Source organism: Pholcus phalangioides, unplaced genomic scaffold (assembly GCF_987345545.1).
Source record: "Pholcus phalangioides strain wild (caught in Gottingen) unplaced genomic scaffold, Ppha-v1.0 ptg000042l_1, whole genome shotgun sequence".
NCBI classification, from domain to species: Eukaryota; Metazoa; Arthropoda; class Arachnida; order Araneae; family Pholcidae; genus Pholcus; species Pholcus phalangioides.
Window position 1 is genome coordinate 29973822 of NW_028301628.1, and position 26179 is coordinate 30000000.

Consider the following 26179-nt stretch of genomic DNA (forward strand, 5'->3'; position numbering starts at 1 on the left):
TCTGGAACTCCTTTAGAGGCACAGTGGTCGTCAGCTGAAGTTGGTTTACTGCGAAAAAAACCAACTTTGAGACGCGAATGAGAGCCTGTCTCTCACTTGAAAAAGTTCCGCTGCAGACCTTCAACACCGTCAACAAAATTCAGGCATTTGCGATTTTTCATTTCAAAATATAGATGGCCGCACCAGTATGACACGAGAGAAACAAGAATAATTTCATAAATACGGTAGGGTCATTGCACACGCGTTCTTACGAGCGAACAAATTCGTTAGAAATTCTCACAGGAATGTTTACCAGGTGCATTTGCGGTTTAGTACTTGAACCTCAGAACAAGGCTATGCGCTAAAAGAACGTGAATGTAAGGGCATGCACTATGCCGTAGCTGAGGATGATCGTCTGGGAGGTCGTCGTCCCCTTCTCGCAATACGAGAAAATGAATACCGCACGATTAATTTTATTGCGTCATCAGTTCGACCCTCACTCAACAATTTTTGGCTGCGACCCAATGGGTCAAAATGCAAGATCGAGTAGCTTACATGCAATTACATTCTCAGAGCGTAAGTAGCACAGGGTATATAACACATTTGTATCATGTGCATTCTAAGTCGGAGCCAATCTTCCCCCATGCCATTTTCTAAAATGGGTGAAGTGGGGGCACACATAATTTCCATAATGTGATGCCTATACATCGTCTATGTGGTCAGATATATTTGACGTCTCTTGCCTACTTCTCTACTTTGCACTATTCATCTTTTCACATCCCTGGGTGGTACATTTCATTTCACCTGAAATGCTGCAAACCACCATTGGTGAATCAACCTTAAGAGTTCAACATATATAATATACAGCTCTCATCAATTATGTAAATTTTAGAAAAATTCATCCAAGTTATGGGGTATCACAAGTGCCTAAGGCCAGGCAGGGTCGTCTTAAGATAAGAGGGGCCTCACAAAAATGAGATCTGGTTGAAATTTGAGAATTTGCCTTGTAAGGGCCTCAGAAAAATCACTTGGCCTTAAGGCCAGGATTACACTATAAAAGTTCATTTATAAAACTTGAAAAGTACAACCAATAAGGTGATCGATTGCATTTGCTAGAATGTTACCAATGCTCTTATTGGTTGCATTTATCTCAACTTCTATAAAATAACTTTTATAGTGTAATCCCGGCCAAAAAGTATCGTCAGTTGAACTACTATAACCTTTTGCTCTAGAGTTCTTGCCCCAACTTCAGAATCACTATGTGCTATAAAGATACTGTTACCAAAATTACGTAAATAGTATGTAAAATTGTGTAAATAATCCTTATATTATGTAAAAATGAAAATTAACACATTTCTATGTAAATCTCGCCGAATTGGTGTCAAACTTGGCAGCAGCTCCAATAATTTGGGGACGTCATAGCGCAGAGAAATTTATAGAAAGTGAAACGATGGGATCTCATGAGAATGGTGTAGAAATTTCTTGATTTTTCTTTCGCTGTATAAAAGTGCCAACTTTCAGGGTGTCTATGCTTATGAATACGTGTACATAGCTGTTCTGTATAATAAATCTGTGTTGTCCTTCGAATTGCTTCGTGCTTTGCCATCTTGAGTACTTGTGAGACACATTATTCTGAACAATACCAAAAACCTTAAAAGTATAAAAAAAAAAACCCTGCGCAGGGCCGTCTTAAGAGTATCTTGGGGGGGGGGGCAGCAGTGATTTTTCTGAGGCCCCCTACCTGGTGAAACACATTTAATTTCAAAAATTATAACCAAATCTCCTTTTCACGAGGCCACCGGGTGGGCCCATGCATGAAGACGGCAGCGACACTGCAACTCCATTGCCAAATAGGAAATTTTCTCTCTTGAATTAATACAGGGGCAGAACAGAATAAGACATACATATTTGATTCAAAACTCATCAGAATCAACCTGAACACTAATTTTTCTTTTGCCATAATGAAAAATGAACAAAAAACTGCTCCGTCGAACAACAAACTTCATTTTAATAACATCTTTTTTTTCATCTATTAAAATAAGTATAACAAGCTAAAAAAAAATTCAACATGCGAAAGAAATCAGTGGGTCATGAAAATAGTATTATATAATAATCTGAATACTCGAATAAATGAAGTCATTAAGCATTTTTCCAACACTAAGTATCCTACACCAGGCTCGAGAATTTCCAAAAACCTCTTGAGTTTCATTTGTCTGGAAATTTTCTGACAGCATCATCAATTGCCTTCGCTACGTATTCCACATTGTTGGTGTTCAGTCCACAAATACTTATGCGACCATCTTTTGGCAAGTAGATATGGTATTGCTGCACTAAGTATTGCACTTGCTGTTCTGCAATTGAGAAAAAATTTTTTTGCTCTGTTACGATTTCTGTAAGGGAGTAAATAGCCATTTACTTTACTTTATTGGCCACAGTGAAAAACAAAATACACTTGCTTGCAAACGTTAAACATGCAACGGCTTACATAACATTACGACACCGCTTTAATCTTGCCCGTATGGATTGGACAGTTAATTGAGCACAAACACGTGGTACCCAGACAATGCTTCATAGCATTGATAGCACATGAAACTAAATGTAATTATGCAAATACTGCTATTACTATAGTCGATACTAGTTATAACAATCCCCCCACCATTATACAGGCCATTCAATTACAATGAATGGTAATGCTTTTATATAATGACACTACCTTATATGTTTTTCTTTCAGTATAAGACCAGCCAATACAACATCCTTTTTTCAATGGAACAATAGGGGTTATATTATAACAAGCACTGACTTAACCGCACATACAAATGCAAAATACTAAAACCCTCAAAATTGAAATTCAGTTGGCACTCAGTATTTGCAGCTTTCATATTCACTGTTTTTGTACTTGCAGTCTCCTCCCCAATTTATTTGGAAAACACTGTTGAGATAATAATTCTCATATCGGAACAAAATATAAGTTGTTCATGTTAAATAGATGATCAGAAAATCCCCTCTTAAAGGTTTTTCTGGTGCTTTTAAAAACATTTATACAAGACTGTTGTTTAAATGTTTCTGAAAGTGAAAACTTGCAAGGAAAATTCAAAACATTGAACAAAGGGTAGCTTCATTGCTGCAATTTCCCGTTATTATGGCATCAATGAGTTTACATCCAAATATATTAAGAAATAAGAATTTAATCTTAAAATTCATGAAATATTGATGAAAAGAATAAGTCACATCTCCCAATATTTTCTATGAACAATGGAAAAAAGTGACTACTTAACTTTTTTTCCGATTGTTAATGGAAACGGGTTCACTAATGTAGAGATAGAATAAGATAGTTAATCGAATTGGAGAATTAATAGAAATTTAGAAATCGACAGTGGAGGAATTAATCGAGCTGACTGCTTCTGAAACCAAAGTGATGCCTTGTGAAGATGATCAAGATGATTGAGAATTAGAAGACAAGTTCATTAAGAACAACATAGCAAAGGATTCATACGCTTAAATCGACAATGGATTGTTACTATGAAATAGACCCATCTGTGGTAAATTTTTCACATGTAAAAAAATCGGTAAAGGAAGCCTTGTAACTATACTTTAGCAAATTAATTAGAATTTAGAAGAAATGACTAACAGACAAAGTTCTTTCAGAAGGCATTGTTTTGAATTACTGGACACCCCCACTTCTATTTTCACACAAAGCAACAGCTACTGTACAAATGACATGCCTAAAGAACAAAATTTTAGGGTTGGGATTATTCATGGCCACTCCTTTAACAAAACCCTCGCGAATACGGAGGGATGAATATAGTATTCATCAAGCTCTGGGGTACAGATGTTGCTAATATGTTCAAGTAAAAAATCATGAGCTTCATCATTGTCATGTTTAAAGAGTTATAACCTTATCTATATTGTCAACACACTAGCTGAAACATTTTTTGATGAAAAGCAATATAATCGCTTACGGTTGAGTCCAGTGTAAGAGAACATGCCAATTTGACTAGTAATGTGGTCCCATGTACCAGGAGTTCCCAGCTCGTCAAGCTTTGATTTCAAAGCTTTCCTCATTTCATGGATTCGACCAGACATCTCTCCAATATGATTGCACCTAAGTAAGTAAAACGTAACAATGAAACCTTGCTGTGACGATGCTTGTTATATAACAATAAATCCCCAACAATGATATTTTTGCAAGTCTTGTTTGGAAATGTCTATGCTATTTTTTCTTGGTCCACAAAATATTATATTGAGGTTTCACTGTAGCTAGATAGCTGATATTGCTGGAAAACATGTGCATCTAAAGTGATCTTTCTGAAAATTCTGAAAGCTAGAAGGTATTTACAATCATTTTAAAGACTTGAATGTACAGATAAGATATGGTTATGTTCAATGACAAAATGAAAACTATTTCTTGGCCAATTTCTGCCACAGCACTAATATTTTTAAAATATAATTTTCTACGGTTGTGGGACTGATGATGCCCCCAAGTCCATTTTTGTTGCCACAAATAGTCTTTGTACACTTCAATATGAAAACCCATGGTGCAGCATTCAAATATCAAGTTCAGAGAATTTTACTAATAGAAATATTACAGTGCACATAATGACCAATGATTAACCCCCTCCCCACCCCATATGGAAGAGACAGACAGGGACACAGGATGAGGAGAATCTTGTTTTTTTTATATAGTAAAATCTATATAAAATTGATTGTATGTCTGTGCATATATTCTCTATACAAATCTACAATTTTAGACTGATCTTCGTCAAATTTAACATTTCATTTCACAGCATGAGTGACAAGCTACTTTAGAAATTCAGAGCTGGGCAGAAAAATGTTGGGCAACAATGGTTTGTGGGCCTTAACAATGACTTTTGGAATGTTTACTTAGGTTACTATGGTTCCCAAACAATGTTTTAGACATGATTATCCCTTAAAATAATGGTTCATTTCTTCAATGCTTTTAATACATGGAGAAAACCTGGGCATCGTTGGGTATTATAGCTAGTTTATGATAAAAAAGCACATGAAAAATCACGGCCTGGAAGCCCTACCAAAGATTTCTATGGTCCCAGCTATGGGGAATCTAACTCTATAATCATACAGAAAAAATACTATCCAATTAAAATTAATTCATTTTGAAATTAATTTCTTTAAAGATAGTATATGGCTTACATGTATTATATGGATCCATGAAGATTCTTATGCAAACAATAGAAATTTACCCAACAAAAACAGATAAAATGGAATGATAAAAGCTAATAACCTAGGATCTGCTTAATAGGGGGATGGATGACAATAAGAACCCCCCCCCCACCCCCCAAGAAGGGGATGAGACCGATTTTTAATACACTGATCAATACCAAAAAATTAAACAAATGGCTTATTATGTGTGATACAAGTCACTACATCCAGGAATTTTGCAATTTAAATTCTCCCCTGTATTCAGAGGTATATGCAGAATTGGCATGCACTGGTGGCACGTCAGGGTTGGGGGGGAGGAACATAAGGAATTTCTTACTGAGAATTTTCCTTAACTCCCAAAAAGCGTTTTAAATTAACAGAAATCAATTAGGATAGCACATAAAGATATTTGAAAATATTTTAAATTTTTGATCACCTTGGGGGGGGGGGATCACTGGTCCCCTACATCCCTCCCTGCGTATGCTTCTGCCTGTGTTTAATATAAAAATTACTAGTTTCCATAATAAAACTAATTTAAAATTATATGTTGCATAAAGTTTGGCTCAATCAATACTCTAAAATGGTTAGCTCAAAACAATACTAGAAGCATAACTTATTCTGTCAATGAAAACCAAATGTAATACAGGAAATGTCAAACACACCAAAATTAATATCCAAAATTTATTTTAAAAATAGAATCGCAATGAATATTTAGTTTACCATTCAATCATGTGTGGTGTGCTTTTTAGTACACTAGCAACTATGCGCACACCATGACTTGGTGGGTTTGAATAATTTCCTCTGACAAGAAGTGTTATTTGAGCCCTGCAATTAACCATTGGAGATTGGTCCTTGAAAACAATCGTGAGATTTCCTGCACGTTCATCTGAAACAAAATAAAGTTTTACACATGTTCTTCAAGATCAACAATTATTAAGCTTCACATATGATATTTTGCATCTTATCTTCAAAACAAAAGTATGATCTTTTTCCCTATCCATCATGAAACAAAATAAAGTTGTATCCAAGCTGAGATAGAATTAAATATTACCAAATTTTCTGAGACAGGAGAGAGAGATGTAACCAAATAACAATGAACCTAATAAAGCAGTGCACACTACTAAAAGAGTCTGGATTTAACAATGAGGTAAATATTTCTACTGATACATTGTTAAAATAATAAGGCAACTAAGCTTCATCAAAATCAAATGGCACTGTGATCTATTGTATTAAACTATGATAAAATTTATTGTATTTTATTTCTACCAAAGCTAAATTACTAGTGTAAAATTACTGGGATGTCCAAAATTACTGGAAAAAAATAGAAATGTCCTGTAAATTAGTTACCCTATTCTTTTCTTATCTACACATCTCTCCTATGTGAATTTTGCGGGGGGGGGAAACTATTCCTCACCAGAATGTAACAAAAGCCTTCAAGCTTCAAACTATATACATAAAAACAACAATGTAAGTATACCCAAAATGTGATGAAAACAACAGCTAGACATGTTTCAGAACTGTATATGAAGTTTCATTCTCTTCAGTATCATATAAAAAAAACAAAAAATATAACCCCCACATAGCAGGGAGTTGCTGACTCATCAGGATGCAAGGTCAAAATGTTCATTTAAGGTCAAAAGACTATTCAAGCTTTGCTCAAATTGTGTCTAATTGAAGGGAAAAAAATTATAAGAGACAACACAAATGCAAAGTGAAGCGGGTCAGAGTATTACTATATTGAAACTTTTTTATATCTTACTACTTTACCACACGCCATCTTTGGTCATATTGCCATACAGCAATTTAATACTAAACAAGTTGGGTTGGAAATGAAGGTGTCATCTATCTGTGGTCATCTCAGGCTTGGTAAGGAAAATAACTTAATTTTGTCCCCCCCCCCTCCCCCAGGATGGAACTCTGACACCTCCATGATGGTAGACGAGCATCATACCACTGCACTACTCCGGGGCTAATAGCTAATAATTGGAAATTAAGAACTTTAGATAATCAAAATCAGTTGTTTAATAGGGTTAAAATTTTCAAAGAATGGCACAACTTGATACTTACTGTAAAGACCAAAATTCTTAGCAAATGATTGAGCACAGAGTAGTTCGAAGCCCCTAGACACAAAATAACGAACAGCCCAACTGTCTTGCTGTAAATCACCCGATGCAAAACCTTGGTATGCACAATCGAAAAATGGAAAAAGACTTTTTTCCTTGAAATTGAAAGAAAAAAAATATAAATTTTAAATAACTATTCAAATGTCATCATAAGCAAAAAATTTATTTTTCTGATATATATAAGTCATCAACCTCCATAACATCAGCTATCTGCTTCCATTGGTCCTTCGTAGGGTCAACACCCGTGGGGTTATGAGCACAAGCATGCAGGATTATGACAGAATCTTTAGGTGCATTCTGTAAAAAACCAGTAAAAAAATATTTTCAATCAAACTTTACAATACGCATCTTCACTATTCAAAATGTATACATGACAACTGTATAGTAAAAATAACTCAATCAGATGATCAAAGGTCAAACCCTGATTTAACGAACCAGATTATACCAATTTCTTTATTCATTGAATCAAGGTAATCATTGTGTAAAGGTTAATATTAACCAGTGGCAACTCATAACAAAAAATTCTGGGGAGGGGTGGACATGTCAAAATCGTTTCACATTCATTATGATCAGAGCAAATCAGATTTAGCATGAGTAAGTGGGGCATTTGCCATGGACCTCATGATTAGGTCCCAAAATTTAAACATGTATATTCATTCTCTAACTAAATATCTTTGATCCCAGTTACAAGGGTACTCTTTGATTCCTGCTTTGCCTAGGGCCCACTGAAATCTAAATCCAGGCCATATTCATGGTGTGATACTATCGAATATGATACTGAAAAGGCAAACAATCACAACTGATGGTATCACTGATTTTTATATATTCTGGATTTCTTTCATCACCCTGGAATTGCAATTTGACAAACAGTGGCCATAACGTCATATTTAACCATAAACAGTCAGTTGGGCATCTCTGGAACAATTTTTGCTATTGCATCAGATTGATGTAAGCCACAATGTCAGACAACCTTGAACCGACACTGAATGTGATATTTAGGTGAGTATTCAATGAATGAGAAAAATTTACTTTAAAGCATTTATTTTGAATGCAGTTGTCTTTTTCCATCTGCCACGGGTCTGCTACCATTACACCACTTCTTAAAATATTCTTTTTTTATTCCAACCTCTCTCAGGAATAAAGCTTTGTCAATGTGCAGTAGTGATGGACTCACATCGAAGGACCCGGCTTCAAACCCCACCAGCCAGCACAGTTGGTGGTTGGCTGAAGTTAGTTCTCTGTGGTTTCAAACTTTGAGTTTAAGGTGCAAATAAGAGCCGATCTCCTCATTAAAAAGTCTTGCTGCCACAGATAGCAACAGGCCTACAATGGTACAACTATCAAATCATTACCTCTCACTTGCATGAAAAATAGATGGCAGCACTAAAAATTCACATACAGCACTAGTTAGACTCAAACTGTTAGGCACACATGCACACTTCCAGCACAACTCATTCAGTAGTAAATTGCTCTATGGCAATAGACCAGAGTTGTGATCAGTTTGAAGGAAAAGGAAAAAGCTGAAGTGGTCCATAATTTGCAATAAGCTAAATAACTCAACTTTGCATAAGCTAAGTTACTGATATAAACTTTGGCCTTAGCTTAGAGTATTGGGGGGAACCCTCATCATGAGAGCATGATTAATATTTCGCATGCACATTCTCAAATAATACTGATATGTAGAGTGAATTTCATGAAACACATACAAAAATCAAATCAGAATGAATAAACAGAATCCAGAAAAATCACCTTCAAGTCCTCAATCATTCCATCAAAATCCAACGATCTCTTGGACGCTTCCCAATACCTGTAACTATGACAGTTTTCGAATCCAGCATGAACAAATATCAAACGGTGATTTGCTATACCAAAAAATAAAAAAAATTGTCAATTTTATGCTTGGTAAGTTCTCTCAGAACTTTATAGAAAGCAACAATTATTCAGTTTTGACTCTTAACATTCAAATCAGCAGAAGATGGTCCAATTAGGAGGCATGAGAGAAAAGCTCTTATGAAAGGAAAAAAGGGAATTTAAAACTCTCGTCAGAGAAATTTATACACATACTTGCCAACTACTATGGAATTTCCGTAGTTTCTTTGGTTTTCTGCCATAAAATATGGAACTACAGTGAATCGTGAAAACTACGGTAATCTGGTTTTTTTTTTAGAATTTCTTTCAATTCCATTATCCTATCGAGTACAAAATGGCGTCACGCAAAGAATAAATATAAAAATTAATAACAAACAATTGACATGAAAAGGTATGGTTTGCACTAAGATAACTTATGGTGGCCCAGAGTTCTTTTCGATAAACAAAAGAAAGTTCAAATTTCACTCACAGATGGCGCTGTATACAATGAAAAAAAACTAATATGTATATAAAATTGATTTTCTGTCTGTCTGTTCTGTATACAAATTTTGTATGTGTACCAAACAGGCTCCCCAATTTAAATGCAGACTACTTTGAAAGTTTTTCAGAGCTAGGCAAATGCCCGATAGGGTCAAAAAACTGTCCAGTTATGACGACTTTTAAAATGTCTTTGGTTCCCAAACAATGGTTTATCACTTCTTTAATACTCCCAGTATATAAAAAACCCCAGATTTTTCAGTGCCAGGTATTACATCTAGTCTATACATATAAAATAACATGTCCTGAGTGATTCATCATTGCTGAGCCAAAACGACTGAAGCTATAAATATAACATTTGGCAGTAGTTTTATTTCATGAAGACTCACAAAGAAGGGGTTTTCCAAAATTCAACCCCCAAGGAGGGTCCAAAGGTTATATGGAGAAACCATGCTGAAATTTAGTCAGAAGTTTTATTTCATGATGTAAAGGCTCATTATATAAGAAGGGGTTTTAAAAAGTTCAACCCCTAAGTGGAACGGTAAAATAAATGAGAAATAATTGCAATAATAAAATAAATTCAGAGACCTTTGATGGCTAAGACAGAAATAAAAACCAATATAGCTACAGTACAATATTTAAATCTGAAATCATGTAGTGTTCATATGAATTGGACAAAATGTTTTGCATTCCAGCAGCAAAGTCTCATGGGCCAACAATAGTCCATGAACCTGCAGTTGAAGACCGATTTGGATTATTAAAAAAAAACTCTGATCATTCACTTAAGTATGAGCTACATAGAGAATAATATGGAATAGTAGATTAACTTGTGATCAAGAATATTAATAAAAGTAACCAACGAATAAAGCAAATATTTAAATTTCAGGAAGCAAGAGTTTTCACAAAGTCCACAGCTGATTTAGATTTCTACGAAGGTACATATATTTGGACCTTCAAAAATATATTAGTAAAAGACAACAAATTAACACCATCGATCGCAATGCCATGGCTTAGATTCATTACAAGTGGGAATTCTAAGAAAATTTGAATAGACCAATTGGGCAGCTCCATTTCACAAGCGTCCAATCAAGACACTGCATTAGTCTTACACGCAGGCTCTCAGCTTCATTCTGACCTTGACATTTGAAGTGAACAGACATTTTTTCTGCTGAGCAACCAAAAGTTGTTGAGAGAGATAATTTGGTATCCAACCCAAATGGGACCCTTTTGGTCAGCGTGAGAGATATTAGTGGTTAAATATATTTTTTCCTCTGAAGACGACACCCATTGTGTGTCGAAATACATTCAGGGTTTTTGTATTTTTTGTGTATTTGCCTTATTAGTTGGTGACTTCTTAATAGAGAATGATGTGTTTCATTTTACAAGAAATATCTTGCATTTCAACCTTTAATGAATACAGAAATACACTCACGCCAGGTTGGGGAAGACATGAAAAAGTCTTTGAATTTACAACAGCGGCGTAAAAAGTCTGCTCCAATGCGAAGTGCACCAGTGCCACTCAAAGTTTGCACGCCTAGTACCTATAAAATAAAATTAGAAAATTAGATTCAATAAAGTGGTTAATAAAAATGCTCCCCAGCAAATTAAATTTCAGACTCTAAAGGGACCACCCCTCTCCCCCCAGCCAAGGAAGGCTTGAGCCCATCAAGCTTATATTAGGAGGGAACATCCAGCCGCCATGGCAACAGCGACATCAAATGCAAGGGAATCCCATGACTCGGTGAAAACAAAGTTCGTGCTTGGCAATTTCCCCGTTGTTAGTTCGGTCGCTAAATATTGTGTTTTAAAGATTAAGAAAAAGGATAGTCAGGGGTCTGTCCAGACTTTTTGCACAGGGTCCTGTTTTTGTGAAAATGTACCTTATTTTTGTGAAAATGTACCTTATTTTTGTGAAAACGTTCAAAATAGCAGTGAAAGTAATACTAATTAAACAGCAACCTCATTTTCCTATTTTATTTCATTTTTATTATCATTTTCCTAGTTTTTGATGCACTCACAGCTTGTTTGTGTTTCTGGCTATATATATGCTTGTTGACACATCGTGTTGGGTGATCATCAAATTGCACCCCCTTGGTCAATCCAGGGTCCCTTATCAAAAAATGTAGAACATATTTTGCAAAGAAAGCCAGATGCAGAAATGCTGTAACATAGCCAACTGTGAAGCTTCTCAAAACGTGCGATGTTCAACAAATTCGGTACTTTTAGACCCATTTTTCTAGCTTCTGTAGATGAAATTTTCTTAAAATCCGGCTCTACCGACGAATTCGTAGCATCTTTCAGCGCTTCCGATAAATCAGCAATGTCTTCCACCGCTTTCGACGAATCGGTAATGTCTTTCGAAGAAACGGAATTGTCTTCCGCCGCTTCCGACGAATCGGCAATGTCTTTCGAAGAATCCGAAATGTCTTTCAGCGCTTCTGATAAATCGGTAATGTCTTTAGGCGCCTCCGATAAATCGGTAATGTATCGCGCCGTTTCCAGGGTTTCGACAGCGTGGTTCGAAACCGATGAAGGAAGCAATGTTTCAGTAATTTTTTCCGGGTTAGCACAATTGGAATTATCTGTATCTGACGTCTTTTTGGTGACGTTTTCAGATCCTCGTTTAAAAAACGATGTTATGGAGCTGCATCCCCTAACGTCAGTTGGCCGTATTTTTTTAATGTAGTAATCACTATTCCTTGAATTTCCACCTGTTGGTGGTCGACCACGCTTCATATTAAATTTTCAAAAATGAAAGCGCAATACAGGAAAAAAAACGTGCACAAAAAATCCAATTCTACAATTGTTGATGATTGTTGTTGTGATTCAAAGACCATTTGAGGAGAAGTGCGGGGCTAAAGCGTTTGTATAATGGCATAGGTTGCGCGATAAAATATCGGACGCGGTCAATCCGTGGTCAACCAGCGGGATGTCCTAACCAGAAGACTAGAAACAAGGAAAGCCCTCTCAAGGTCACGCTCTTTCTCCGATCGCCTTTTCAAGGTCATGTTTTCCGGTATCCAACCAACAACTTCTATAGATAAGATTACTCATCTATGGGGGAGGGGGTGGTGGTGTTGGGCCAACAATACATGCTTAAAAAAAAAGATCAATGGCTTTCTATTACAACTAGGGTCATAACTGATAAGAATTTTGTCGCACAGCAGTCGCAAAAGTTCGTTTTTTACGACGTAATTTTCATGAAGGGTTCGTTTTCTGGAATTTTGTGATGGATCCGTTTATTATCCTCCAAATTTTGTGAAACATCCTTTTTTTTAGCCCCGGAATTTTGTGAAGGGTCCGTTTTTTAGCCCCAGAATTTTGTGAAGGGTCCGTTTTTTAGCCCCAGAATTTTGTGAAGGGTCCGTTTTTTAGCCCCGGAATTTTGTGAAGGGTCCGTTTTCCGGACCCAAATTCCGGCTGGACAGACCCCTGATAGTGAACTCATCTAAAGATGAAAAAAGATTAAATTATTTACTTCATTAATACTAGAATAATTTCTTTTGTCAACTGCTGAAAATTTCATTAATTCTGGAATTTTCCTTCATTAATGCTGGAATTATCACTGATTTATTTTAGAACTGAAATTCTTCCATTAATTCTGGAATTCTCATTAATTTTGAAATTATCTCATCAATGCTGATATTTTTTTCATTTATTGTTTTAAAATCATATTTATGTCATGAGAAAATAACAGGGGATTTTTCACCCTTTCATCTCAGATTTGGCATTTCTAACGCTGTTGGTAGTCCCAAAAAAGGTGACAATATATATATATATTTTTTTCAAGTAGACCTAATAGCTACTGTGGCGGTCAAGTGGTCATAGTGATAGACTCGCATCATAAGGGTCCGGGTTCAAACTCCACCGTTGCCACAGTGGTTGTCACCTGAAGTTGGTTTTCTGTGGTTCCTAACTTCAAAGGGGGGGGGGGATACGAGCCGATCTTCCCATTATAAAGTATCGCCAGAGAGCAACAGGCCTACAATGATACAATTAATCAATCATTACACTTCACTCAGTTTGAAAAATTAATGGCAAATGGCAGCATTATAACAAGGATTACACAGAAACAAGCTTCATGTTAGGCTCACAACACCCACACATTTCCCAGCATGGCCCAGATCTTTGACCACCTATTAAAATCTCTTCATTGAGATGGAGCGGTGGGCCACGATCTGGTTAAGAGGGTGACCTAACAGTGTACGAGTACTCATACTCATCAAGTGCTATATATTCGAGTGAATTTGTGTAAAATGTTCATTGCTGTGGGTCTCCTGATCCCTGTGGCAAAAGTTCTTTTCAAAATAGTAGTAGTTGGCTGAAGCTGATAAACAACCACCTACCATTATGCACAGGGACTGCATCAAACTTGCATCATGAGGACCCAGGTTCCAACCCCACTGGTGACACTACGGTGGTTAACTGAAGTTGCTTTTCTACGAGTTCCCCAGCTTTGAGGAGTGAATATGAGCCAATTGTCCCGTTAAAAAGTCTTGCCACAGAGAACAGATGGTACAAATGTTCAATCAATACATTTCACTCACAAAATATAGTTCGCAGCACTAAAAACTCACACATGATTTATCAGACTATTGAAACTCAGAAATGACGCACCCTTGGCAACGTCAGTCAGATATGTTTGCAACAGATGAGCAAAAACAAACTGCTTTTAGAGCATTTTATATTTTAGATGTTTTTTTTATGGTAGGTATAAGAAAGGGCTAATCCCAGAACCATCTTAATGTATGGGGCACAGAACTGCATAATAATGAGATCTGTGATTATGAAAAAGTATATAAATTAATGGATTGGTATTTCCAGCCATGTTAGAAAGGATACAGAACATTACTTTGCCCAGGACCCACAGTGCTATTGAAATGACCCTGAGAAATCTCCTTACAGGGCATGATATTGGGGAACAAAACATTTTATTGAAATTCTTTAGACACATTATGGTTTTCTTCTTCCACAGGTGGTCCTCATGCAATAATAGATCATGTAGAGCTGTGACTAGAAGAGGCCTCTGCCTTACTTGGGGGCAACTTTTGTTCTTGAATGCTTGCGAGGATTGCTCAAAGCAAAACTAGTCTTAGGCCAGGTGGCACCCTTCCTCTAGGGCATGGATTCAGGGTGATGTGTTGGAGGGGGTGATTTATTGTTTATTACTAGTCTCTACCATTCCATAGACAAATTTTATGTGACAAATTCATTCTATATTATCTGGCTCTTGAGGGAAGGGCAGTAATCTCCCCCCCCCCCCACTATCCTCTGGTTCAGTGCCTTCCCTGCATCTTCCAAGATGGCTTTAAAAGCAACAGACAAAGCTGCATTAAGAGTAAGCGTAAACAGTCCTATTGTTAAACTGGTAGCCAAACGGCATCAGCGCCCTCTCTGTTTAGATGGGTGCCTGCTGGCCTGTGATTGGCTGCTAGCATCGGGTAGGAAAGTCATTTCCCATAATGCATTTCCCCATCACGGCGCCATTTTGTTTACTTACTCATGTGAAGACTCTCGGTTAGGTTGGTTAGCTATTGCTCGTGGTGATTTTGGCAAATTGTTCATCTTTAAAATTATAAAAACGGGCCTTCTGAGGGCCAACTAAAATTATATTTATTGAATAAGTCCGCGTGCATTTGATGGGTGTAAAATGACACGAAGACAGGTGTTCACAAGTATAGATTTAGCTGTTGAAGTGTCGATAACATTGTTATTGTTACTGAGTGATTTATACTTTTAGGCACAAGTACGTCTCCTATAAAGAAGTAAAAAATGCCCGCTTTAGTGGGAATTAAGATTTTTAAGTTTCCTTAGCAATAGACTGAAAAATAAATCAAAGTTGAAATCGGAATAACGCGATCAAGGGAAGGGGGAATGAGAAGCGTGGGAGCCACGTGATCAATCGGCAAGTTCTACCCATCAAACTTCAGATGGCGCTGCCATCAATTCCGCTGCCTTTCTTTAACATTGAGTGGGTACGCTTAACTTACAAGCGGCTTTGGCAACAGAAGTCAATTTTTTGGGACAAAAAAGGTTTCCTTTATGCAGCTAGGTGTGGCCACACCTCACCAAAGCCTCCTGGATAAAGACTATAAGGCTCCTAGGTAGTATCTAGGAGGTTTCGACCTTACCCATCTGCTTCATTATGTGTGAAAACCCATAAGCACACATCACAATTGGCAAGATTTGTTATTACTAGGCCTACACGAATTTCAACACTTTTATGCAAAGGCAGATGACAACTGATGGCAATATGGATGGCATTACAACAGACCAGTCAATGATATTATGCACACATGAACCTGGGTTGGAGCCACGGTTGCATTTTTTGTAAAATTAGAAAGCAAATCTTACAATGCAAAAGCAATAGCTATTTTTGCAAAAATGCATACAGTAGGTACATAGGTATGAAATGAGTACACATCCATCCATCAATCATTAGCATTTTGCTAAAGCTTTTTCCCCCTTCTTTGCTTTTTTGCTAAAGGAATTTTTTATCTGGTTTAAGCCCTGACATGAACTGATCAGTATTATCAGTCTTTTTTTATATGTGATAGACCCGTATTTTGAATTGCACGTCATAGGTAGATGTGAGAGTTTTTCTGACAGAGTGTATAAAAACTTGACAAACTTAAAACAAAATTTATCTTGGGAAGACTTTCTGGATATTATACCGAGGCAAACTTTTCTTGCCTCAGCATAATAGTCAGAAAGCCTCTCTTGTTAATGTGTTGTAAGCAGAGGAAAAAAAGCATCTCTTTGTAAAATTTATCATCTTAATGGATCTAAAAATATTATAAATGTGTATCGAACTCATTCGCTGCAAGTATAATACAATTTTAACTTACTCTGCCTTCTGCAATTGCAGAGTTATCAAAATCGAGAAGCATTTTTGAAGCTTCCTTGCTGAATTCCTCCATACCAAGTTGGCCGAGATATTCATGATTTAGAGATTCATCCTCTGCAAGTTCTTTCTCCACTTTTCTGACCACAGGAAGAACCCAAGGCTTGCCTTCATTTGTACGATATGCTGATTTAAATGAAAGAAATCAAAGTGAGAACACATTCAAGAAATATTTCATTCATTGCTTTGCCTGTATCATGTACTATGCATTTATTTTAAAAGTTGCAGGCCTGATCACTCCCACTGGGGAGACCTTTTCTTAAATGGGAGATTGGTTTTCCAACTAGAAGGTGCAGATGAGAGCCACAGAAAACCAACTTCAGCTGGGCAGTCCGCACAACTACTGCAAGAGGCATGTCAAAGCAGCTGTCAACAGTAAACATGCACAACCTTGGTAGAAAACTTGAATAACAAATTTGGATACCCTATCGACGGTGCATCACTTTCATGAGTAAGCATGTGTATTGTTCTCTCCATGGTGGATATTTCCAGAGTGAACAAAAGTGATCTAAACAGCTAGTGACCAGAAGAGTGAGCTATAGAGTTTACAAACATGTGAGTGACCAAAATACTGTGCCAGCACATGAGTGACAAAAAAAATATATGACCTAGAGTAAGGCACTAGGTCACTGAGTAGCCCAGAACCTTGGCAAGCATGTGGGTGGTTAAAACAATGTGCAATGATTTGAAAAACCATGGGTGACAGTTTTCAAGCATGTGAGTGACTAAAGACATGGGCCAGCATTGAGTGTCCCATTGTATTGGTAAGCCTGTGAATGAAATAAAACAGTGCAAAGTGAAATACCAAAAGTACTAAGACAGCAAGGGAGTAGGTCAGCGAGTGACCTAAAACATATGCAAGCATGTAAGTGGTCAAACAGTGTGAAAGCATGTTAGTGACCGAAAGAGAGGGACTAGGTCAGCAACAAAGCAAAAGAATAACCCATAACATGTTTGAACACAAGAGTGCATAAACACTGGATTGACGTAGAGAGCCAGGGACCAGGTCATTGACCAACAAAGTAATCAAGCATGTGAGAGACCAAAAGTGACTTGAAGGGGGGGGGGGAGCATGATAGAGCCCAAGGCGACTAATTTCAGGAGTAAGTGGTTGAGAAAATTAACATAGAACAGGAGAAAGGTGCCAAAATTTTTGTAGCTGTCAGGAGACAAATTCATCAGACTCTGGTTGTCTCAAATTTTAACCATTACTTTTAGACACCTTAAACTCGGACACCCTATATAATAGAGACTGAATATCTCCGCAATGCATCCTCTGAATAAAATAATTTCTTTCTAGAAAAGTTAGCAGTTATCTTTTATCTATTTATCTGCAACGGAGGAAAGTGTTTTGTTTTCACACAAATAATCTCCCCTTATCAGGGAAAGATCCAGAAAAATAGATTACGAAATTTCACACGCAATAATAAATGAAAAGAATACATGATAATCTTGAGAATTTCTAGGGAAAAAAGGATAATCAACGTTTCTTCTTATCAGAGTAAACACGACCTTGACCACTAACAAGCACGTTATATAACAAGATAAAAAAAAAATCAAGTATGTTCAACCCACAGCTTGTGGCCACCCAGCCAAATATAGGACCCCCTCCGAGTGTGTGACCTGCAACCTCAAACCTAATTATTCTTAAATTAAACTAAGCAGTACATCTCCACATCACTTAAATGGCCCATGCATATTTAGATGACTGCACCACGTTAAATTTTCAAATCACTTGAGTGATCTGTGGCACAGTCTTAGATCACTTCAGTGACCCTGTGTAGTTCTAGATCACTTAAGTGTCCCGTGGCATATTTACAGATCACTCAGAACACTTTTGTCCCACGATGCTGTTCTACATCACTTAAGTGTCCCACTGCAAAGTTACAGATCACTCTGAGCCCCAAAGCAGAATATGCTAAAATCAGTGCTACTACAGAGCAATCTAGAAGAATTTAAAAAAAAGTGCAGAAAACACTAGTACAGGGATTTTTACTGCCAATCAGACAAGGGTTGCAAAACGATGCAAAAATCCTGCTTTGGGGACACTGAGCACTTTTGTCTCACAATGCAGTTCTAGATCATTTAAGTGTCCCATGGTATATCACGAATCAACGCCCCACATTTCATTTTCAAGTGACTGGAGTGACTTGAGTCACACGTGGGCAGTTCCAGATTATTTGAGCAGCCCGCAAAATATTCACACGTCACTTGAGTGACCCATAGCAGTTGCAGCTCATTCAAGTGTCCCACTAAATATTTACAGATCAATTTTGTCCCGCAGTATAGTTTTAGATCACCTACCACATATACCGATTACCAAGGAACATTTTCAGATCGCTTGAGTGGCTCAAAGCATATTTAAAAATCACTTGAGTAATATGCAGTGCAGTTTTAGATCATTTGAGTGACCTGCGCATATTTACAGATCATTGCAGCACAATTTCAGAGCACATCTCTCTGAACACAGTGCTAACTGTTAAGTGCCCCACGGCATATTTTTAAATCACTTGAGTTATCTCTAAATGTACCATGGGTCACTCAAGTGATGGCACTGCTCCAGATTACAATTCCAGAGCACTAAAGTGTCCATTTACAGATAACTTCAGTGACTTAATGCACAGTTTTAGAACAGTTAAGACCCACTGTGAAGTTCTAGATCACTCAAGTGCTTAATTCAAAAGCATTTGAGTGGCCCATGTGTATTTACAGATCACGGCGGCTCAATACCAGAGCACTTACGTCCCATGGTTCAGTTTCAGATCACTCAAGTTTACCACTGTATATTTACAGATGACTTGAGTTATTATCGGTCAGGGCCGTAATGTGCCTTCTCTAAGACCTAGCACAGGCATTTCCTTGTTCCCCCACCTTCTTGAAAGGGTTATATAAAATAAACTTTTGTGCAGTCCCATTTCTGCTCGTGGTCATGGGCAGATCCGCAACTGGAGGGGAAAGCATGCAGGTCTGGTGCCCCCAGCATGGACTACAGGAGGACGCAAATTCACTCTTTAAGTGCTTCTTCTACAGTGTCGTCTTAACACAAGCCCACCCAAGGACCTCAGAAAAATATATGAGTAGTTACATTTGTTGAGAATTTTCCAGGTAGGGTCTCAGAAAAATCACTTGGCACAGGGGGGGGGGGGCATGATGCTTTTAAAAGGGATCTCTGTTGCTCTACATCACACGGGGACGCCAGAAATGCTTGCTTGCCCCAGAGTGACAAAGTAGCTAGTTTGGGCCCTGGTTTATAAAGGTTGAACGCTCCCGTAAAAACCATTGAATGAGTAAGGCATGGAATATACTATAAAAGTTTTGTAAAATGCTTTTATGAAACTTGGAAAGATACAACAAATGAGCTGATTGGTTACATTCAAGCAAATGCAACCGATCATTTTATTGGTTGTATTCTTCAAGTTTTATAAAAGCACTTTTACAAAATTTTATAGTGTAATTCCGGCCTAAACAAACCACTGAACCATTAAAAATATTTTTTTTTAATAAAATATAGAAGACATTACGAATGGATAAGAGGAAAAAAAGTATACAATCAATTGAGTACTACCTCCGATTCCCAGGTCCACTTTTTGCGGGAAAGTGTCTTCCTTGTAGGCCTTGTTGAGTGCGAATATCTCGACGGGTGGAGCTGCCTCGACGCAACCAAAGCGAGACATTATTTGGTGGGAAAGACAGGTGTATACTGAATAAATCTAAATAAATATATTTCCGAAGAAGGTTTCCGCTAAATTAATCTAAACAACGAGCAGACGAGTACGCACACGAGTGACGTTCACTCACAAGTGCAGCGGGCAACGAAAGGGCATTTAAATTTGTTTTGTCAAATCTAGTTGGTTGCGTAAAGGAGGAATTAATATTTCATCGGTGAGTTATTTCATGACCATATTTTGAAGGGATATATACGGGACTGAGTTGTCCAGTAGCATCATTTGTAAAAAATGACTAAATTTCTTCGTTAGAAAATTATAGATTTCCAAGTGGTTGTTTCCGTTTGGCACCCTTTTTAGTGGAAATTGTCAATTGCTCGTGTCTTTCCCGTATCTGAGATCCTCAACTCTTACACATTTTCCCTTCGAAAAAGTATGGTCAGTCAAATAAGAATATCATGAAGTGATGCAGCTCTTGCTGCCATCTAACCAGAAATTTGCGAACTTCATTTGATTCGCTTTTTCTAGAACGTACACTGAGTTTTAAGGAAAGTTTACATATAGCTCAGTGAGAATGTATCATCACATAAATTGAAAAATAATTATAAAAGAAAAATCAATTAACCTCAAATACATGAACCCAAACCAACAGGAAATTGATGAAAAAAAAAGAACTATGTAGAAAATATTGATGGAAAAAAATAAAGATGAGCCAGAAAAAAATGAGAAAAGAGCGCAGAATATTACAAAATTACGAGACGCGCTTGCGCATTGTAAGTTCCGAACAGTTTCGGAAGTCATGACAGCTTCCGAAGTATTGTACACGAAGTAACGACCGGTTCGAGATTAACTCACTCCCACTCCTCTGTGATTGGCCAAGTTCACCAGGGAATGTCGGATTTTTAGCCGCTAGTGTCCAAACAACTTATAAGCAAAGCGCCTCTTCAAGCGCTTTGCTTATAAGTACAAAATATAATCTATAAACATCCATGGAGGAAAGAATAACCGGCACAAGGAACCACTCTAGAAAATATTACAGAGGGACCACTCAAAGAAAGTGTAGTCATACCCTACGATCCAATACTCTCACTGAAGATCAAACCGATTCTTAAGTTTAATCTAACAACTATAGATGTGCCCCCTAAAGATGCTATACCGCAGAATAAACAATGTGGCATTTATTACATTCCATGGGGTGATTGCTCTCTTGGTTATATAGGACAGACTAGGAGACCCATAAAAGCAAGAATAAAAGTTATTCTTTACAGATACAGATAGATTAACGTCCTCTAAAAGTTATTCTTTCCTCCATGTCTGACATACGTAGGGTGACCATACGTCCCGTATTTCCCGGGACAGTCCCGGTATTTCCTGTATTTTTGGTCGTCCCGACTTTTTCGCAAAAGTGTCCCGGTTTTTCCCGTATTTTACACGATGCTTACTTGAATTTTTATTCCTTATTGAAGTCAAAGATTGAAATTAGTTTTCAACTAATAAACTATATTATGATAATTACAACTATAAATGAGAATATTTATCTCCCACATTTGTCTTGGTGAACGTTTTTTTCGTGAAATTCATTTTAATCCACTGCAACTTGCAGTAACGTTTCATTTCCCGCCATTGTGATTTTACCGTAATTTTAACAATATTTGGCAACTTTGCTCGGTTTTGGTGCCATTTTTGGCGATAATTGGCGATGTCCCGTATTTGGAATCTCGATGTCCCGTATTTCTCCCGAGGAAATATGGTCAGCCTAGACATACGTTACTGATGTAAATATGATCGGTCTTGACTTACTGTAGTTTCTTCTGAAGCTGTACGGCTTGACCATATTTTGACGGGATAGTTTTGAACTAAAAAGTTTTTTTATATATGTGAGATGGCAGCAGCTGTTCCATGGTGTTTCTTTTTTTAATGCGTTTTCCAGTCTGTGGATAGAGGGCACCAAAAGTCCGATTGTCTAGAAGTTTAATATTCAAACGAAATTGAGCGAAAATGAATTGGTGCAGGGCCCGCATAATTTAATGTCGTCCAATTTAAGCGGCATATATGCAAGGGTGGATAAATAGTAATAGATAAAGGTCGTTATTGCAGGTGGGGGGCACGATGTCAATTCATATATACATTAGATCAGTTTACTCCACTTTGACGCTGGAGGGGGGGGGGGGGACACTGCCCCATGAATCTTATTTCTCATACCTTCCATTATTTATGCCTTTTTGGCAGGAGCAGGGTATCCTCCCCCACAACACCTAAGGTATATGCAGGTGATCTAATATATATGTGTGTATGCAGGTGATATATATATGTGTGTGTATACAGTAGCATATGCATAGAGAAGATAATGGCAGCACCAGCAAGAATATGAAACAAGCACAATTCTGACAACACAAAACATGTTAGGGTCAAACACTCGGAACACACATCCAGGCATGTACCAATTTGTTGGAAATTCTGTAGAGGAATGTGTATGTGAGGTGCATATTTGGTTGAATAGTAAACCCCCATCAAACATGGATGTGAGTAAACACTATCACCTGCAAATGAAGTGAAGCAAGCTGCAACCTTCAGCTTTGAATGAAGCAGAAGTAGGTATCTTTAGCTGCGAATGGAATGGAGGCAGACATCCTGCAGATGCAGCCGAGGCAGAAACCATCAGCTGCAAATAAAGCAGAGGCAGATTTCTCCAGCTTCAAATGGAGGAGAGGCAACATCACTGGCTGCAAATGGAGACATCATCTGCGAATGAAATCGAGCAGACCACTTGATCTGCAAATGAAATTGAGCAGCAAATGAATTGACCGAGTGGGAAGTGACCATATGAAAGACCAAGTGAATGCGGTCACTCTATGGTCACTAACTTGATTAGGAAATGGTCAGTCACATGGTCACTCATACAGCCAGAGCAGGAGAAATTTCTGGATCCGGATTAAAAACAGGGCGTCTCACCGATTCAATACCTCCAATAGTTTTGAATACATAGAATGTATTGGGAGAAGTCAAACTGATGCTTTCTGGATAAGAAAATTGTCTTTTTCTCTGCCAAAGTGAAACATTTCTTCACGATTTGGTGGCATGGCAACAGTTTACTTTGCGCATGTGAAGTCATTTTGGGGCCAAAGCAAGCTTCCTTCAAGTAAATTTTTTTGGGATTCTCCCCTCCCAAAAAAATAGGGAATCCTTTGCTATCGCTGTCAAAATTCCGAGATATATACGAATTTTTCACGAGTCTAGATGATGGAGTAGAAATTCTGTGGAGTCTTTATTATCTTATGGAGTAAAAATTGTGGAATCTCCCACAAAATTCAGAAGACTCGATGGCTATGTAATTAAATACTATTCAGATTTCAGAAGGTATGTTTCCAAACACACTAAATGAAATTACAATAATTATAAATAATTTTAATGCGAACCAGCTCATTTTTTTCAAATAGCATCACACGTACTGCTAGTCATTGTAGATATTTAATTTCTTTTCTGCTGATAACGGTTCTGATTTGAACAAAAAAAAATCACAATATAGCATGAAATATTCATAAAGTTGAGCATTTCGATAAGAAATTGAAAATAACGTTCAAAAATTACTAATTTTTTCCCGACTTTCAAATTATAAAAATGCAATTTAATCATAAATTTATTGAGTTTCTTATCAGTATAAAAGATACATATTTTGGACAAGCATTTCGATCCAGTGGGTCCAAGAGATGAGCACGATCGAGATATTTATCTTCAAAGAAATAAAGAGAAATCAGTATAATTTGAAATAGCTAATTATTCATCACTGAGTATTCATTTCAACTACTTAAGGCAGGGTTGGGATTTTGAATGTCCAAAACTGGTTTCAGACATGCAGTATAAACTGTCTGAAGCTGTCCAAAACCTCCATGTTTGAAAATGTTACCTGGTAACCGATAGATTTTTCTTTAATGATACCAACGTATTAAAAAATATATACTAGCATAAAAAAAAAAGCTTACTAAATCAAAAATCTTTCTAAAGGTGTCAATTTTATTTTTTGTTTTTTTAAGTTAACTGTTTCATCCAACTGATGGTTTTAAACTGGAAATCTGATGGCGAATTAATATCATTTACATCTCCCGAATCACTGAAACCCCAGTTGGGAGGAGATACTAAATGGAAAACGCAGATGACTCGTGTTGAAATCGCTTTATGCAACTGAGCAGCACATCAAAAATTCTTGAAGAACATGAAGAAAAAAATTTATAGATAAGGCTGCTCTCACAAATGATTGCAATTTATGTAAACCAGTGAAAAATACTTCCCAGCAGCTAGAGGCAGTTGCTAATTCACAAGATCGCTTACAAAGGGACAGTTCCACTATTTATGAAGCTCATGTTGGTACTTACAGCCTCGAATTGATGAAATAACAAAATGAATGAATCAAGCTTTGCAACCTTTTTCATTTCCTAGCTTACTGGCTGAATTTGAAATACAAAGATATAACACTAAAAAGAAACAGCTTGTTCATGCGTAATAGAGAAGTATCCGGATATCATTTCCCTGTTGATTGCATCAAAAGACTGTCTTCAACACATTGTTTTTTCACTTTTGTGTCCATAAGTTTTGCATCAACTGAAAGAATATTTTCAAAAAAATTTTTGAGCAATACACTCTAAGCTTAGAAATCGTCCTCACAGATAAACATTCAATAACACATTACTTACGGGGCGCAGCTGTGAACTTGATTATTAGTGTTCAATTATTGCATTAGTTTTTTTTTTTTTTTGTAGTTAGATCCATTGCATTTTTCAAATTTTCTAGTGACACTTTTATGCCATTATATCCTTTATATGTTTCAATAAATCCAATATTTAACCTCAAGACTTCAGTTTTTAAGGGCAATCCCGCAGCTTGATAACCTGATATCAGTCATACTACCCTTCACATAATATAGGCCACTGTTTTGAATTTAAAAATTTAGTTCTTACAGAATTTATTTTTCATTAAATTGTAAAATTTTTCATTCATGTTACAAATAGGAAGTTTTGGACAGTTTTGAACAGCATGGTAATAACACAGTTGTTTCTACTGTACTATCGGAAACATAGCCAACCCTGATTTAAGGTACTTACAATTTTGAGAGAATGAGTGATTTAATAGATATAACAAATTACCACAACTTTGATATCAATTATTTGCCCATCTCTGTTACAATGCACGTACACAAGGGGAAACAGAAGAAGCTTGATATGTACACACTGTATGTACAGCAGCCGTAAAAATATACACACATAATATATACATGGTGATGAGAAATAAGTTAATGACGAATGAGTATAAATCGATGAATATGGTGGACAGACGATATCGAAAGTATGTGAAATAAATCAAAGGATTTTAAAATAAAGGTAATCTAAAGTTTTAGTCCATGCACCTATGGTCAGTGCATTAAAATATATAGGTAAACAAGTTAAAATGAGTAAACAATTAAAAAAAATGTGGAAGTCATTTCAAAACAATCTGAAGGTCTTCCGGTAAAGAGTCAATGATACTGCTCAAATGATTCCGCAATTTTTCTAAAGTATCAGATCCTATGGATAACTCCTCGCTTTCTGCTGTTGTCTGCAAAGAAACAACGAAAAATATATGAGTCAATCAGATGAAACCTATTATATTAAGAAGACACCAACGCATAATTCAAATACACGAAAAAAAGTCCTTCGCGGTCTCATTACCACCTCATTTCATCTCTTGCCATCCCATGCAACAGAAACTTTTGGCTTTCCACACTTATGTAGCGAGAGCATTTAACATCTGTTCAGATCGGAACACATTAGACCATGAACTTGAAACCATCAGAGCAATTGCGATAGACAGGGGGTTCAACACCAAGATCGTTGACGAAATAAGTAGAAAATTCTTGAAACCAGCACAAGGAACCACTCTAGAAAATATTACAGAGAGACCACTCAAAGAAAGTGTAGTCATACCTTACGATCCAATACTCTCACTGAAGA

The 26179-nt window shown here is 37.0% G+C and overlaps 2 protein-coding genes across 2 annotated transcripts in view; both read right to left on the reverse strand.

Moving 5' to 3' along the window:
- Positions 1-1967: 1967 nt before the first annotated feature.
- Got1 (Glutamate oxaloacetate transaminase 1) lies at positions 1968-20379 on the reverse strand. Its single transcript, XM_089254827.1, has 9 exons — positions 20099-20379; positions 16478-16659; positions 11062-11170; positions 9033-9145; positions 7476-7580; positions 7228-7378; positions 5881-6046; positions 3942-4084; positions 1968-2330 (listed from the first exon to the last, which is right to left on the reverse strand). Exons 1-9 carry the CDS (start codon positions 20205-20207, stop codon positions 2185-2187), a joined length of 1224 nt encoding a protein of 407 aa, XP_089110953.1. The 5' UTR covers positions 20208-20379; the 3' UTR covers positions 1968-2184.
- A 3198-nt stretch (positions 20380-23577) lies between these two features.
- Positions 23578-26179, reverse strand: part of LOC149064783 (protein DENND6A) — a 33489-nt gene continuing 30887 nt past the window's right edge. Inside the window, exon 20 of the mRNA XM_089254826.1 lies at positions 23578-25784. Coding sequence (XP_089110952.1) covers positions 25668-25784 — 117 coding nt within the window. The 3' untranslated portion in view covers positions 23578-25667. The remainder of the gene's footprint in view (positions 25785-26179) is intronic.

Coding starts and splice junctions, on each gene's coding strand:
- Got1 (XM_089254827.1), bottom strand. CDS start 20,207: ATGTCTCGCTTTGGTTGCGTCGAGGCAGCTCCACCCGTCGAGATATTC. Junction 6,047..7,227: donor TAAGAATTTTGGTCTTTACA/GTAAGTATCAAG, acceptor ATTTTGTTTCAG/ATGAACGTGCAGGAAATCTC. Junction 2,331..3,941: donor CTCTTACACTGGACTCAACC/GTAAGCGATTAT, acceptor TCTCAATTGCAG/AACAGCAAGTGCAATACTTA.